General features: G+C 54.8%; 5 protein-coding genes across 5 annotated transcripts; 4 read left to right on the top strand and 1 right to left on the bottom strand.

Annotated features, from left to right (window-relative positions):
* Positions 1-105: 105 nt before the first annotated feature.
* Positions 106-1056, top strand: KVR01_003088 (diphthine synthase; the record flags this gene model as incomplete). Its single annotated transcript, XM_044790482.1, has 2 exons — positions 106-240; positions 328-1056. 2 exons carry the CDS (start codon positions 106-108, stop codon positions 1054-1056), a joined length of 864 nt encoding a protein of 287 aa, XP_044648103.1.
* A 626-nt stretch (positions 1057-1682) lies between these two features.
* Positions 1683-2499, top strand: KVR01_003846 (uncharacterized protein; the record flags this gene model as incomplete). The annotated part of the gene is made up of 1 exon (XM_044783141.1): positions 1683-2499. Exon 1 carries the CDS (start codon positions 1708-1710, stop codon positions 2497-2499), a length of 792 nt encoding a protein of 263 aa, XP_044648861.1. The 5' UTR covers positions 1683-1707.
* A 678-nt stretch (positions 2500-3177) lies between these two features.
* On the bottom strand, positions 3178-5372 carry KVR01_002224 (uncharacterized protein). Its single transcript, XM_044792568.1, has 2 exons — positions 5198-5372; positions 3178-5146 (listed from the first exon to the last, which is right to left on the bottom strand). The coding sequence occupies exon 2, from the start codon at positions 4425-4427 to the stop codon at positions 3585-3587; it is 843 nt and encodes a 280-aa protein (XP_044647239.1). The 5' UTR covers positions 4428-5146; positions 5198-5372; the 3' UTR covers positions 3178-3584.
* Positions 5373-5412: 40 nt separating this feature from the next.
* Positions 5413-8194, top strand: KVR01_002648 (uncharacterized protein). The gene is made up of 4 exons (XM_044793567.1): positions 5413-6109; positions 6170-6603; positions 6668-7178; positions 7234-8194. Exons 1-4 carry the CDS (start codon positions 6095-6097, stop codon positions 7651-7653), a joined length of 1380 nt encoding a protein of 459 aa, XP_044647663.1. The 5' UTR covers positions 5413-6094; the 3' UTR covers positions 7654-8194.
* A 180-nt stretch (positions 8195-8374) lies between these two features.
* KVR01_002319 (uncharacterized protein) lies at positions 8375-10900 on the top strand. The gene is made up of 4 exons (XM_044793594.1): positions 8375-8717; positions 8795-9263; positions 9317-10135; positions 10222-10900. Exons 1-4 carry the CDS (start codon positions 8518-8520, stop codon positions 10450-10452), a joined length of 1719 nt encoding a protein of 572 aa, XP_044647334.1. The 5' UTR covers positions 8375-8517; the 3' UTR covers positions 10453-10900.
* The last annotated feature ends 339 nt before the right edge of the window (positions 10901-11239 follow it).

Raw genomic sequence — 11239 nt, forward strand, 5'->3', positions numbered from 1 at the left:
TTAAGATTTCGGGAGCACTGCAACCAATTCAAAGATTAATTCGACATCTTCTCCCAGGACCAGAGCACGGCGTCTGCCATTATCATACGGCCACAACTCGCCGAGATGCTCTACCTCGTAGGCCTCGGCCTGTCCGATGAGACAGATATCACGGTCAAGGGTCTGGAGGTGGTGAAGAAGGCCTCACGAGTCTACCTCGAAGCATACACCAGCATTCTGCTTGTGGACCAACCGGTTCTGGTGAGTCAAGATCAAGTCCCCTTGCCTTCCTGGACGTTTTACAGCCATTTTACAGCAAATGGAGGGCTAACACTGACCGACCAGTAGGAAGGCTACTATGGCCGCCCAGTCATCCTGGCCGACCGCGAAATGGTCGAGTCGAATAGCGAGGAGATCCTGCGAGACGCCCAGACCGAGGACGTAGCATTCCTCGTCGTCGGCGACCCCTTTGGAGCGACCACACACACCGACCTCGTCCTGCGTGCGCGAGAGCTGCAGATCCCCGTGCGGACCGTCCCCAACGCCTCCATCATGAGCGGCATCGGCGCAGCAGGGCTCCAGCTCTACAACTTCGGGCAGACGGTGAGCATGGTGTTCTTCACGGACAACTGGCGGCCGAGCTCGTTCTACGACCGCGTCAAGGAGAACAGGGAAATCGGCCTGCACACGCTCGTGCTTCTGGACATCAAGGTCAAAGAGCAGAGCATGGAGAACCTGATGAGGGGACGCAAGATCTTCGAACCGCCCCGCTACATGACCGTTGGCCAGTGTGCCGCGCAGATGCTCGAGGTCGAGGAGGACAGGCAGGAGGGCGCGTACGGGCCTGACAGCCTTGCTATCGGCGCGGCCAGGGTTGGCGGGAAGGAGGAGAAGTTTGTCGCCGGCACACTCAAGGAGTTGTGCGATCAGGATGAGGTGCTTGGGTCTCCCCTGCACAGTCTCGTGCTCCTGGGACGGAGGACACACGAACTGGAGCACGACTACGTCCGTGAATTCGCCGTGGACAAGGAGACGTGGGACCGAATTTGGAGGGCCGAGTATGGCAAGCAGCAATGATCACCGTTGATACCCTCGTTATTGCTTGCAGTCTGGCGCACACAAGCCATTGGGACACCCCATCGCGCTTAGAGCCTACCGTTCAGCACAAGCCAACGGAAGCTTAAGGGGCCCGGACCGTGCTAGCTTGGTGACACGAGGTACTTGCACAAAGGGGTGGAGGGGCGGCGACGATCCCACCCCCTCCCGTGGGGCTGATCAATCGGTACTGAGGCTGGCTGGCGTCCACCTTTCTCGATTTCAAGCCATATTCCACCGAGTTGCGCAATCGGAGAATTGCAGGAAGGGGCTAGGAGATCGCTGTCTGTCAAATATCGGGTGTGCAGTCTGTGAAGGTGTGACGGGTACTAGCGCATGTCATCGAACGGCGACGCAGAGATGACATCATTAGGGAGTAGGAAAGAACGATGTCCCTTCGATGATGATATATCGCGCCTGGTACAAGACGAGAGAATTGGAGAAGGGGCAATTCTGGAGAAGAGATACTTAAGCAGATAGGCAGCAGCTTGTTGGGTGTCAAGTGTTTCGTACAGCTCTCATCCCTTGCCTTAGCCTGAGCAACTCAACAACACCAAAGCCACCTCACGTCGCCTTGGACATACCATATCAACCACAGCACCACCAAATCACACCTTTACCACCTACCAAAGTATGTTTTCTCTCCGTTCGCGGCTGATACAGCTATTGCCTGCTTCCAGAGCACCAATTCGTCTGCTTGACGGCCAATTCTCTAGATCTGTGGTCCCTTCTCAACCTTTGAAATTGTTGTCGTACACGACCAATTCTCAAGCCAAACGGTTGCTGACTTCATCGTCTAGTAGGAAGATGTCTTTCTCAAACACAAACACAGGCGACAAGCCCGCCGACCCTTACAAGGCAGCCAATGCCGACACTAATGTTTCAGTCGATCAGAAGATCAAGGACCTGAGTGACTTCATCGACGCCAGCAAGTTCGGAATGATGACCACACGTGACGCCAGCTCCGGCAGGCTTGTCTCACGGTGTATGGCCGTCGCGGCCAAGGAGTCCGGCGGCATTGACCTCCTGTTCCACACAAACACCGAGTCCAATAAGACAGACGAGCTCCAGGACGACTCCCACGTCAACATCTCCTTCCTGAACGCCTCTGGAGAGTGGGCCTCTGTCTCAGGAACGGCATCTGTGCAAACTGATCGGGACTTGGTCAAGAAGCACTACAGCCCTATTCTCAAGACGTGGCTGGGAGACCTCGGAGATGGCAAGCACGACGGAAGCGAGAACGACCCTCGCATTGGTGTGATTCGTGTCAAGACAGTCACCGCAACATATGCGGTTGTGGCCAAGAACTTCATAGCTCGAACAGCAGAAATAGCCCAGGGCGCGGTGACTGGCAAGCCTGCTGCCGTCAACAACCTGAGGGAGATCTCGGAGGCTGAGGTCACCCAGTGGAGGAGTGTGCACTAGGACAAGAGGGCAGTGATCGACAATCGACGCCGCATAGCATTGATATTTAGGTTGGGCAGGCCTAGCATGGCAGACGGTCCGCCGGGCAAACAATAATGATCATTTTGCCAACTAACCAAGCATCACACTCCACACTATGATATGCGCACACCGTCTGTGTATATGGCAGATCAGCCACTGCTAGACCGTCTCCAGTGATGTGATTAACTATCGTTTAATCATGCAACCACGGCCACTGCACGGTCGGCTTTTGGCTCTCAAATTCCGTAGGTTTGTAGGACCTGAAAGTTCGGTCTCCGCTACGCATCTATCAACCAACCTCTTACGGGATAACCTCCTATGTATGAACAAACCCGCTGTAGATCAGCCCCCCAGAGAACTACCAGCCAGGGCACAACGTTGTAGACTAACCTTGCGTAGGGCCATGCAAAATAACATGGTGGAGAATATACCCATTCCCCTTAATAAAGGCCATCATTCAGATGATATCCTACAGAACAACATGCTTTGGAATACCATACTAGGGGCGGGTGTAGGTATCCATGTGCAGCTATAGAGCCTCTACAAAAATATTGTCAAATTCCTTGGATGCGACCGTGTTACTGCAATATATGTGATGTGCCTTCCAACGCTTTCAGCGTGTTGCTATCTCCGAATCAGGGAACTCTTGTCGGAAAAGGAAAGTATGCATACCTAGCTATGTAAGTGTGTTTCCTGGAATAGCAAGATCTCATGAAGAGGTACCATGGAACAGCTGAAGTTTAAGGGACTTTGAAAGATGGGATGGCGCTTCCAATGGAAGCAAAAGTACCAGGGTGTTCAAGCATCAGGCATGCTTCACATCATTTTGCGGGTTGCATTGGTGGACGGGATGTGTTCTCGAAAGTTGGCCACACCAAAGTTCAAACACCTCGCTCTGCCTGAGAGGGGCAGCCGTTGCTACTGTCACAGTCTTGGCACGTACAGATAGATGTTCGCGATATATCACTTGATTTTTCGTTTCATCGATGGCCTGCTCGCAACCCAGAACGTTTCCCACAGTCAAGGCACTTGCTTGGACATGGTGGTCCGACCCCGTGGCAAATTCAACCGTGACTCGCAATCGAGGCGACCGACTGGCTTCTCCGCAACGCCACTCTGCTGACTGCCCTCCGCAGAGACATGGTCGAGGTCACACTGCGCAGCCTAGACGGCCGCCCTTCCAGACCCGCCCCAGCTTCTGCCCTGTAATAGGGTGTGGCCGCATCCTTTCCTGGCTCTCCATCCATATACTCTCGCAGCGTCTCGGGCAGCGGCGGCGCGCCTGGATTTAGTAAGCTCCTCTCAAAGCCGCAGTTGCTCAGCTTGTAGTCCTTCAGCAGCGCCTTGAGCTTCTTGTGGTAGACCCTGTGCGCCTGGTAGCAGACCAGCGCGTAAGGGCTCCTGACTGTCTTCTGGTCGGACATGCGGACGGGAAGCGACATGTATTGCAGTTGTACGGGCCAGAGGAAGCGGTTGAACATTTGAAGTTGCCATACGGAATCCCTGGGCAAGACGATGAATGATACCTCGCGCTCGGCGGCGGGGCCCTTGCCGGATAGCCTCCCCTGCCCCGTCAAATACTCGTCGACCAGTTGCCGTCTTGCCTCATAGGCACGGGTCTTGCGCGGGATGAGGCGTGTGGTGTGCACCTCGAAGGGCTTGAGCGGCTTGAGCAGGGCCTCGTACAGCTCGACCGAGTTCAGCGGCGCCTCGATCAGGAAGAGGACTTCATCTGGTCCGATACGGACGCTGTCGTCGGGAATGCGCGAGGGCGGTACTGCCTCGAAGATATTGGTATATCTGTCATATATGAGCAAGCCGAAGTCATCGGCCCGCTTCGGGGGCGGGCCTGATGATGGCTTGGCCGTGGCCGCGGCAGAAGGTTGTAGGACTGGAAATGTAGCCATCAGGTTGAGCTTGAGGCCCGCAAAGGGGACATTTGACGAAGTTCAAGTCCACGGGTGGGAGGGCGTGCACGCGTGATGAACGTGGTTTCCAGACACGAACAACCTCCAATGCTTGCAAAGGGCCAAGGCCATGCATATATATACCCATTCTGGTGTCATTTACCTGGAGACAGGCGAGTACGTGTAGATCGTTGTTGCAAGTGTTCCATATAGACTTTGGGGACTTGAAACATGCGGGTAGAGGCGTCGAGCCATGTCAGAAGCGTCACGCCTCGGTTGAGTGGTGTGATGGGGCGTGGCGTGCATTCTTTGCAGATCCTCAGAGCAGGTGGCACCCGTTTTGGGTTGAGCGTGTGGGCGTCCGGGGAAGGTTTAGACGGAGGTGGTATTGCTGCGTAGCAGATGCTGGATGGCCTGGACGGTGGGATCCCTGGCTCCTGGCCGACTGGTGGGAACTTGCGGGCTCCCCAGTCGTCAGGTTTCATGATCGAGTCCCGAGTGAGTTCTCAGGTTGTCAGGGTCCCCCGCTGCACTGCACTGCACTGCACTTACTCCGTATTATATTACACTCCAGCGGCCCTTGTTCAGGGTACGGGTATCGGGCCCGTCAGGTACCTGCCTGCCGATCCTGGGAGCTACCGGCCGACCAAACAGCCGGGACACCATTTTGAGAAGCACCAACAGGGTGCCGGAAGGCCGATCCTGTTGAGGCCGAATTCCTTGTCCGAGGATTAGACTAGAAATGTTCTGTCGAAAAAGGCAGCACGTACATGTTCAGCTGAGGGGAAGTCCTCACAGAGTCAAGGCGCATGTCCTGTCGTGTTGCCTTAGGTTTGGGTCACACCTACCTTGCACCGAGGCACCCGGCTGCCCCAGGCCTGGGGCTTGAGGTGGAGGGAGAGGGAGAGCTTCCAAAGGGGGGACGGACGGACATGCGTTGGAGCTGGGCCTGGAGTTTTCTTTTGGGACACGCACGCCTGCCCCTTCCACCTGCAACACGCCTCTCCTCCACTCTTCCCCGTCCGGCAAGCGCACGGGAGCCACTTCCACCCGCACACGCACCCGCTTGCGCACCTGCACCTGCACCTGCGCCGTTTGCTGTGCACCACTTGACGACTTACCTTAGTCATTCGCGCGCACTTTGACCTCTGTTCGTCGTGCGCCCGTCTCCCCGTCCCGACCTCACCTCCTCTCGCCTCATCAACGTCCACCATCCCATTCATTCATCAACGTCCCACCCCGCACGCCTTGAGCGTCCTGTGCGGGAGACCAAGTCACTGTCGCCCCCCTCGGCCCAGTCGGGGCGGTGATACACGTCCGTCTCTGACACCTGGGCATTCCGCATCTCGCCGACCCGACTTGGCCATCACTTTCGCAGCTCTCGTCATCTCGTGGGACCATAATCCCCCCTCTTTATCAGCCAACCTGCACGCTCAGGCCATCCCACTCAGGGGCCATCTCACCAAGGCAGCATTGAGCAACCACCACTCCATCACCACTTCTTCTCCCACTCACTCACGGCCTCTGCCAACTCACACCAGAACCCACGTCTTACGTCATCCGCCACAACGGCTCTCGGCCGCTGTTCTTTAATGTACATAGGGGCGAGTCTGTACGCATCTGCATCAAGCATCTAACCTGAGTTTGTGCAAACGCCCGATCTCATCATGGCCGGAACAATCGTGAGTCTGCGGCGCCCCCATTCTCCTACCGGACCCTCTTCTGTGTCTGACAAGTCCCAGGTACCGTGGGATGGCCGAGACCAGGAGGAGCAAAGCGAGATTCTCTACAACGCCCCATTGCGCACCAAGAACCGACAGCTGGAGGATGAGAACATGCATCTGAAGCGACTTCTGAGAGAACATGGAATCCCGTGGTCCGATTCCGTTGCCTCTCACCACGCCTTCCGGTCTAGCGACTCACACCCCACCTCGAGGCGCCGGCGTAGCTCCCGCCTCTCTGCTGTCGGCCAGCACCGCTTCCCCCACCTCCCTGTAGAGGTCATCCTCAGGATCCTTCACTATGCGCTGGTGGCAGACGGCCCTATTATTGACCCGCTGTCCAAGCTGAACACGGAGACCCTGACCTCCGCCGAGGCCAAGTCTGGACCTCAGATCGCCATCGGTTTCCTGGCTACCTGCAAGGCATACCACGTGGATGGCAAACGAATTCTGTGGTACGTGAGAGCCATTTCTGAAGGGTCTCTTGATACAGCATTGGTCTCTGACATTCGTATCCAGGACCAAGAACAAGTTCTCCTTCACTAGTCCAGCAGCTCTTCGCAAGTTCAGCGAACTTGACTTTGACCTGCGCAAGGGCATCGAGTCGATCAATTTGAGAATCGTGGCTCGTTACTACGACGATGAGAAGCGCCGCCACAGGCTGAGCTCAGACTACCACCCAGAGCTGACCAAACCACAGGCGCTCAAAGTCATCCCACGGTCCAGGGATGAAAGCAGCATGGCACGGAAAGGCTTCCACTCCTATGCCTGGACTCAGACCGTCGACTTTCTTGATGCCTTACGCCCTCCGTTCGATCCACGTCACACCCAAGGCAATCGACCGCGGCTTTTACCCGGCCTCTTGTCCATGCGGATGGATTTTGTCAACTTCCCGGATTACTTCCTACCGTTCCCAGAAGTGGACCTCCACGAAATCGCTGCCCATGACTTCGGCTGTACCTTGAACGAGTTGATGGTCACGGGGCTGCCTTGCTGCGAAGTCGGCGTCAAGGCCGGTGCTGATCTGCAGGTGGGTACAAATACACTCTTCCGCTTGTGAATGCCTACTCACAGGTCTTGACTAGGGCATGGTGAAAGATGACGGCCTTTTTTTGTGCCACGCCCCTTCGTACGTGCAACAGAAGAAATACTTGAAGCCACTCGGTGGTTACGAGGGACTCGCGAGAGTCGTCCGGGCCTGGCGAAAGCTGGCCAGGGAGCGCCAGGAAGCTGCGGGCCAAGTCTCTCTCATCAATGTCCCTTCTGTTCCCGAGGAGCAAGGACATCCCAATTCGGTTTGGAAGAAGAGAAAGACCATCTGGAAGCGAGTTCCCATCGCGCGGGACTCGGAGGAGAGGGATTGGGTTGAGTTTGACCGGAATACCGGAGAACCTGTTGAGGACATTCTGGACGACTACGACAGCGACGACGACAGCGATGCTATATGTCCAAACTGTGGTGTAGTTCACGGTCACTACGACTATTGGGGAAGCGACTCCGAATGAAGAGCGCAGCGCTTGACTGGTGGTTCGACTCTGGCATGGATATCGGGCTTCTGGTCTGGCTCCGTACAAGACAATGTGTTGAAAATTCGCTATGGCTGAGCAGGGTAAGTCGATATTGGTCGATGCCATAGGTGGCATGGAGTTGTTTTGGGAGTTTTTGTTTGCCATACAATGATACCAAAGCGACCGTGGAAGCTGCCTGCCTGTCCATATATTGATAGCTTGTTTGGGGGTCTTGCACCTTAATTACACCTCAAGGCACTTGATTACTACAGTGGCTGTCCCCGGAGGTACTTGGACCTCTTGTCTAGTTGTTGGTAACCCACCGGCCCAGACGGCCGATGCCCTCTCAGCACTGTGACATCCTCTCTTTCTGTCCCTACAGAAGAGCCCTTCTGGGGTTCCGCGCGGATGCATTGTGACGGTCGGGGAAAGGACAAATGGGGAAGAGAAGAAGCACTACACAATAGGCGACAGTTGTCAGAATCAGGCAGTAGGGAAGAAATAGGAAGGATGGGGGGAAAGGACCAGAGGCCACGACCACTCTCAGTACTACGTGGCGGAGGCAGGAAGCCCAGCTCGGGACAGGTCTCACCGTGGCTTGCTGATCTACGGCCGACGACCAGTCCCTGTGCAAGTACCACTTTTTCCCCACGTGAGAGCTGAACGAGCTGAACATCATCCTTTAACCATCATATTGTGCTTATTATTACCTATGAAGGACAAAAGTCCTTCCTCAACCTCAATCGTGTGATGAGAAAAAGCGCCCGGTATTAGCTGCACCACCCGCATTTGAGCATTTCAGCTTGATAGAGCACCGGTTGCTCGATTACCTAGGTTTTTCATACAGTCTAGTTTGTCAAAATGACCCGGGGTGATCGAGCGTCATTGAAATCAACAAATGGTACCGAAGTCGGACTTGAAAAGATTACACGAAGACATTTTCGCCAGTGGGGAATCGTCGAATATCGAGTCTACCGTGCAGAGCCTGAGTGTCCTTTTGAGGAGGTGGATCTTGCAGAGGATGAAGACTCGCCACTGTGCCAAGGAAGTCAGACTCTTATGTAGGCCAGTACTACCCTGCATAGAGAACATACAATGAGCAGTCTCTACGCTTTCGAAGATCGAGCTAACATGACAGTGTCTGCGAATCTCCAACCGGGCAAAGTAGTGACTCCCGCAGCACTCAAGATCTTGACCAGCCACATGAGCCTCTGAACACATTTGCGGACGTCCGGTGGTATCTCCGAAAAAACGAAGAATGCGAGCCTCTTCAATTCGAAGGGCATAGACATAATCCATGGCGACACGATGACATCATTTTTCACTTGCCTTACTTCCAGTTCAATGAGAGCAAACGCGTACACTATAGGGACGCTCAGTCAACGGACGAGTTCGAAGTCGAGAAGGAATGGTACTTTGAGTACGAACGAACCGCAGCAGAACCTTCAACGTCTTCCCAAAGGCTCAGTATCTTCATGAATATAGTTCGAGGGTTGGTCTCATCGAAGCATCCAAAAAAGGGAGGAGTCGATGAGGAGCGGGGTGCTCCTGAGCAGCGAACATTGTCTAACCCGACGAGTCTGTACTTTGACTCAAGGGCCTTCACCGTAGGAGCTACACAATGTCCTGCTTTAAGAGCACTTGCTGATAATCTTGCCAGATATGTATGTTACCATTTCTTGACGGCAAGCAGGCAGACAAGACTGAAGGCCCGGAGCAAAAGGGGCGCACGAACTGCAGAAGCTGGGTCGCCCTCGTCGTAGCACCCGGGGATATCATCTGGGACAGACAGGATGGGGAGAAGAAGCTCCTTGATGAGAAGCTTCTGGATGGCAACCTGGCGAGCCGAGCACCTGCCAATCGGAAAAGTCACAACCGGCGTCGGTTTGGCATGGAAAGATTCAAATCGCCGAGGGATGCAGACTACTTCCAGACATGTCTGATTGAGGTCGGAATGAAAAAGATCGCGGAGATCTGGAACAACAACGCGGACAAAGCTACCAAAGCTTGCCACTCCTTGGAAAGGAACATCCACGGAAACATCCACGGCTCTCCCAATAGCCGGTCGGACTACTGGCGCAGGGGCGTGAATGACGACTTGCTGAGTATTTACAAATTACAGAAGCGGCTGGAGTCGCTTGAAGCAAACCTGTTCAACAACCTCACGAGCCACGAGCAAGGAGTCTGGAGCAATTTCCGGAAGGCAAGACCAGGGCAAAGACTGGAACAACTAGAGAAGGAGGAGGAGGATGGTAAGGAGGAGAGGAAGAAGAAGAAGCGGAAGGTGAAGGCCCAGAAGTCGTCCGAGGCAGAGAATGAAAACGACTACAAGAACGGTCCGGATGAAAAGGACGCACTCGAGCGCGAGAGGCTGCGATTCTTACTGCACGGGTGTCTGGACCGACATTGGGATCGACTATGCGGCCAAAGCAAGAAACTGCGGCAAAAGATTGATGATTTAAAAGCTCTTCGTGAATTGGTAGGTAATAATACCCTGTACTGGCCAGGTGGATAGGCCGACTGGCCTCGTCTCCAAGATCCCAAGCTGACCTTGACCCCGGCAAGCTGGTCGAACTTTCACAGACAAGAGCATCGCTGTATGCCAACGACCTGGGAGACAACGTCATGTACTTGACGTACATCAGCATTCTTTTCCTTCCCCTCAGCTTCTGTACCTCGCTGTGGGCAATGAACCACGAGCTTCCTTACTATGCTTTTGTGCCCACCATCTGCGTCACTTCGGGGGCGACGGCCGTTCTACTCGCAGTTATCCGTTTTCGGATGAGTTATCAGTGACAGGGAAGGTTGTGTACTTGAGCTGAAGTCTGCTCCCCCCCCCCCTCTTTCCGCGCGCGTGTGTGTTTGTGTGTGGTGTGGGAATTTGGGTGTGTGTTTCGTGTTGCCACAAGCCAGGGCCTAATTTTCAATCTCTCTACCTGCCTGGATTTGGGGAGTGCATGCTTGGGTTGACGGTTTGATGGATTCAGTGACCCGAGTGAACAAGTACCTGCAATGCAGGTGTCTAGGTTGGTAGACATTTTGCTAGGTACTCAGTGAGTCAGGCGCATGACCACCAATCACAGGTGGCATGCAGGCAAGTGATTCTTTCGGTGCGGAGGGCGGAAGCTAATACACCAAGGTCAGTCTGAAGGCTAACACCATTTATTATCATTTCTGATTCTCATGTACTGGGAGATGGTGGGTTGCACATGAGGTTGTAGGTACGGTACACAGTACCACCCAGGTAGTCCTGTCAAAACCACCTGCTACCAAACAACCGTGGCAACGTGGAAGGGGAGAGGGTGGGGTTGGAGGGGCCCCGCCTGAGAAAATGGGCCCTGGATCACTGGCATGTGATGTGTGGAGTGGGGAAGCGTGCAGTGGATCAGACCGAGTGCAGCTTGCAGGAGCGGGAGCTGCACGATGATGCGTGTGCAGGATTGGTGGCAATTCAGGGCTACCTAGGTAGGTACCTAGGTACACAGTCCGGGGCGCTGAGTCTGGGTGCATGCGCGGGGCAGCTGGGGTCCTTGCTCAGGTGGCACGGCAGCGGCTAGACTGTCGAGGGATGCGATGAGGCAGC

The sequence above is a fragment of the Diaporthe batatas genome, assembly GCF_019321695.1.
Source record: "Diaporthe batatas strain CRI 302-4 chromosome Unknown Contig00003, whole genome shotgun sequence".
In the NCBI taxonomy this organism is placed as follows: Eukaryota; Fungi; Ascomycota; class Sordariomycetes; order Diaporthales; family Diaporthaceae; genus Diaporthe; species Diaporthe batatas.

Excerpts from the sequence above, each read along its gene's own strand:
- KVR01_002224 (XM_044792568.1), bottom strand. The coding sequence starts at position 4,427 with ATGGCTACATTTCCAGTCCTACAACCTTCTGCCGCGGCCACGGCCAAG.
- KVR01_002648 (XM_044793567.1), top strand. Across the intron at positions 6,604-6,667 it reads GATGGCAAACGAATTCTGTG|GACCAAGAACAAGTTCTCCT; the intron begins GTACGTGAGAGC and ends ATTCGTATCCAG. Across the intron at positions 7,179-7,233 it reads AGGCCGGTGCTGATCTGCAG|GGCATGGTGAAAGATGACGG; the intron begins GTGGGTACAAAT and ends GGTCTTGACTAG.
- KVR01_002319 (XM_044793594.1), top strand. The coding sequence starts at position 8,518 with ATGACCCGGGGTGATCGAGCGTCATTGAAATCAACAAATGGTACCGAA. Across the intron at positions 9,264-9,316 it reads TTGACTCAAGGGCCTTCACC|ATATGTATGTTACCATTTCT; the intron begins GTAGGAGCTACA and ends TAATCTTGCCAG. Across the intron at positions 10,136-10,221 it reads TAAAAGCTCTTCGTGAATTG|CTGGTCGAACTTTCACAGAC; the intron begins GTAGGTAATAAT and ends GACCCCGGCAAG.